This window comes from Etheostoma cragini, chromosome 12 (assembly GCF_013103735.1).
Source record: "Etheostoma cragini isolate CJK2018 chromosome 12, CSU_Ecrag_1.0, whole genome shotgun sequence".
In the NCBI taxonomy this organism is placed as follows: domain Eukaryota; kingdom Metazoa; phylum Chordata; class Actinopteri; order Perciformes; family Percidae; genus Etheostoma; species Etheostoma cragini.
Window position 1 is genome coordinate 166,687 of NC_048418.1, and position 3,612 is coordinate 170,298.

General features: G+C 47.8%; 1 protein-coding gene across 2 annotated transcripts; it reads left to right on the forward strand.

Moving 5' to 3' along the window:
* Positions 1-71: 71 nt before the first annotated feature.
* Positions 72-2,441, forward strand: LOC117953925 (armadillo repeat-containing protein 1-like). Of its 2 annotated transcripts, XR_004658706.1 has the most exons (3): positions 72-156; positions 599-939; positions 1,877-2,441. XR_004658706.1 is itself a non-coding variant. In XM_034887355.1 (2 exons), the coding sequence occupies exons 1-2, from the start codon at positions 115-117 to the stop codon at positions 788-790; spliced, it is 234 nt and encodes a 77-aa protein (XP_034743246.1). In that variant the 5' UTR covers positions 72-114; the 3' UTR covers positions 791-1,144. The 2 variants fall into 2 exon arrangements, 1 of the variants encoding a protein (XP_034743246.1); XM_034887355.1 differs by lacking the exon at positions 1,877-2,441 and having other exon boundaries at positions 599-1,144.
* The last annotated feature ends 1,171 nt before the right edge of the window (positions 2,442-3,612 follow it).

The window sequence follows — 3,612 nt, forward strand, 5'->3', positions numbered from 1 at the left end:
TCCCCCTGCTCTGGTGTTTCCCTTCTCATTCCCCCTGCTCTGGTTTTTCCCCCCTCTCATTCCCCCGATGATGATTTTTAGGCTCTGGCGTCTGCGATCGCGTCCACTCAGGTGATGACGGCTCAGCAGGTGGTGAAAGGAGAGGACGGAGACGAGGTCAGTGCTTAATCTCACACATGTTGTCCTCACATGTCCCTGGTTGTCCCTAGTCTGGAGCTCTGTGTCCATCCACTCGTTTTTATCTAAATTAAGTGATCATGTGATGGTAGACGGGATCCATTTAGTCTAGAAATGCTTTGTTGAATGTGTGATTCAGTGTAAATGAATGGAAATACCTTAAAATGTCTCCAACCAATCAGATGTCCCCGTCTGACCTTAAAACAGCGTGTGATGTCATCACCACCGGTTCTGATTGGCTGTAAAGCGGTTGGATGGTGATGTCATCACCACCGGTTCTGATTGGCTGTACAGCCGTTGGATGGAAACTCACTTTCACCAGATTTATTCTCAGGAGGTTTTTACAGGACCTCAGATAATTTGACACGTGGATGGGGACTTAGCTCCTAGTCCTGGTTCTAACTGTGGTTGTGGTCTCCAGGTTTTGATCCCGCTGGCGACGGACGGATCGGGGGCGGTGGAGCAGAACGCGGCGCTGCCGGACTACTTACCGGAGGACGAGAGTCCGTCTCTGGAGCCCGACAAGGCGGTGACCCGCGTGGGATCGGGCCAGGACGGGAGCAGCTGGCTGGGCGCCGCCACCAACTTCCTGTCTCGCTCTTTTTACTGGTGACCCGCTTAAACCCTGACCTGGCCGCCTCAGAACCAGAACCTACCCGCCCCCCTCAGAACCAGAACCCACCCTGCTGCCAAATCTCACCTCTGTCCATCACACACACTCAAAAGTGGACGTATGAGACAAGAACTGTTCTGTTCTTCCAGGTGGGACCCAAGTCCGGTCTTGGACTTGAGACAGACTTTTTCTATGGTCTCAGACTCGCTGGTATTTGGACTTGGACTTGTCTCTGTCTCGGCCACTGGTCTCGACCGAGTCCAGGTGTCTTTATTATTTTTATTTATGTATGTTTCTCTTTTCTATGCTGTTATGAGGTATCACCAAAATACTCAGTACTAGTACCCACTGTAGTATCAGTTCTAATACTCAGTACTAGTACCTACTGTAGTATCAGTTCTAATACTCAGTACTAGGACCTACTGTAGTAGTATCAGTTCTAATACTCAGTACTAGGACCTACTGTAGTATCAGTTCTAATACTCAGTACTAGGACCTACTGTAGTAGTATCAGTTCTAATACTCAGTACTTGGACCTACTGTAGTAGTATCAGTTCTAATACTCAGTACTAGGACCTACTGTAGTAGTATCAGTTCTAATACTCAGTACTAGTACCTACTGTAGTATCAGTTCTAATACTCAGTACTAGGACCTACTGTAGTAGTATCAGTTCTAATACTCAGTACTTGGACCTACTGTAGTATCAGTTCTAATACTCAGTACTAGGACCTACTGTAGTATCAGTTCTAATACTCAGTACTAGGACCTACTGTAGTAGTATCAGTTCTAATACTGTTTCTTTAGATCAGATGAGTTGGGGGGTTGGTGGTTTGGAGGGGGGGGGGGGGGGGGGGGGGGGGGGGGGGGGGGGGGGGGGGGGGGGGGGGGGCGGTGTCTAGACTTACAAATCCTGGGTGTTGGGACACTGTTTTTGCGTTTAAATCAACCACAAAAAAACAAATAATTGTCTTGAGAATGTCATGCACGAGATTCTTTTTTCTGTCCTGGACTGGTCTTGACTGGGACTCGACTAGTCCTGGTCTTGGACTCGACAAAGGTGGTCTTGACTCCAGCCCTCCTTCCAGGTACACTTTGAATATGTTCAGTATTGTTATTTAAGAGGCCAGAACTGGACCTTCGGACTAATTGAGGTACTAAATGAAAGACAAGGGGACACAGTTACCTTTTGACGGGTTTCTCTCCGGGGACATTTGTCTCATTTAGGGACACAACGGAACTTCTACTTTTGAGTGTGCAGCTGGAGACAAGACACCTGAGACAGATCTTCTTGCTGGTCCCGGGGTCTTTCTGTAGACGGGGCCCTGAAGACGTCCCCGGGTCCATGACAGCGAGCTACGGCAACACCACAAAGGACAAATCACATAGTTGCCGAGCGACGCGATAAGGTCCATGAATACTCACGACTCACATCGTGTCTCAACAGTCTGTCTGTCCTAAACCAAGTTGTCTTAAAGGGCAGGAAGTGTCCTCCAGCCACAGGACAGGACGTGTCCTATAGCTACATGACGTGTCCTGCAGCTACAGGACAGGACGTGTCCTGCAGCTACAGGACAGGACGTGTCCTGCAGCTACAGGACAGGACGTGTCCTACAGCTACAGGACAGGACTTGTCCTGCAGTATTATTGTTGTTATTTGACGTTTCTGGTCCGGTGTCCCGGGTTGGGTCCGTGGTGCCTTCAGGTTCTCTCCTGCAGGGTGCCGGGTTGTGTCTGTGGTGCCTTCAGGTTCTCTCCTGCAGGGTCCCGGGTTGTGTCCGTGGTGCCTTCAGGTTCTCTCCTGCAGGGTCCCGGGTTGTGTCCGTGGTGCCTTCAGGTTCTCTCCTGCAGGGTGCCGGGTTGGGTCCGTGGTGCCTTCAGGTTCTCTCCTGCAGGGTGCCGGGTTGGGTCCGTGGTGCCTTCAGGTTCTCTGGTCCACTTTAACTTCATGTTATTTATTATTGTCTCATCTCTTCTGACGGAGGTTATTACGGTCCATCACACGTCGGCCTCGTAGTCATGGAAACCAACAGAAAACATTCAATTCCTTCAACGCCGAATAGTTTACCAGATTACTGTTTCCTGTGAATAATAACAACTATAATAACAATAATAATAATGATGTGTACTTTATTAATCCCAGTGTTTCACTCTGTTCACGGTGGTTTCCACTGCACGGCATCCACTCTACTCGTCTTATTTGGGTTTCCATGGCAATAAAAGTCCCTGGTACCTGTTAACAGGAACTTTATGTAGTATTACCTCCGTCAAGGCTCCAAGCTGCTGATTGGTCGGAGAGAATCGTCCCACTGGAAGTGTTGAGCATCAAACGCATCGTCTCCTGCACTCGGGTGATTTGGTTTCTGCAACAAATGTCTTTATGTGAATAATATTATTAATATTATTAACATTATTAATATTATTAATATTATTAATATTATTAACATTATTAATATTATTAATATTATTAATAAATGTCCATATCTCAAATATATATAGTTAACATTAATTATGATTTACAGATAGAGGTCTAGACCGCTCTAGACCACATGATGGTAGTAACCGTCCCAGTAAAGATAAAGGACCAGGATGTAGTATTTTGTAGTAGTCCATAGTGCTGCAGCGCTGTTCAGACCCTCAGAGACCATCAGGTCCAGAGCGTACCCCTTATTGAGCGTGGTCTTTGTCTCATGCTGACTCTCCATAGTCTTTGGTTCCTCGGTCCTGGGGGGTCAGCATGTTAAAATCCCCCGCAGTGATTAGGCAATCAGAGTGAATACGTGAAGGTTCTCAGTGTCTACGTGGTCCTCGGGGGGGGGGGGGG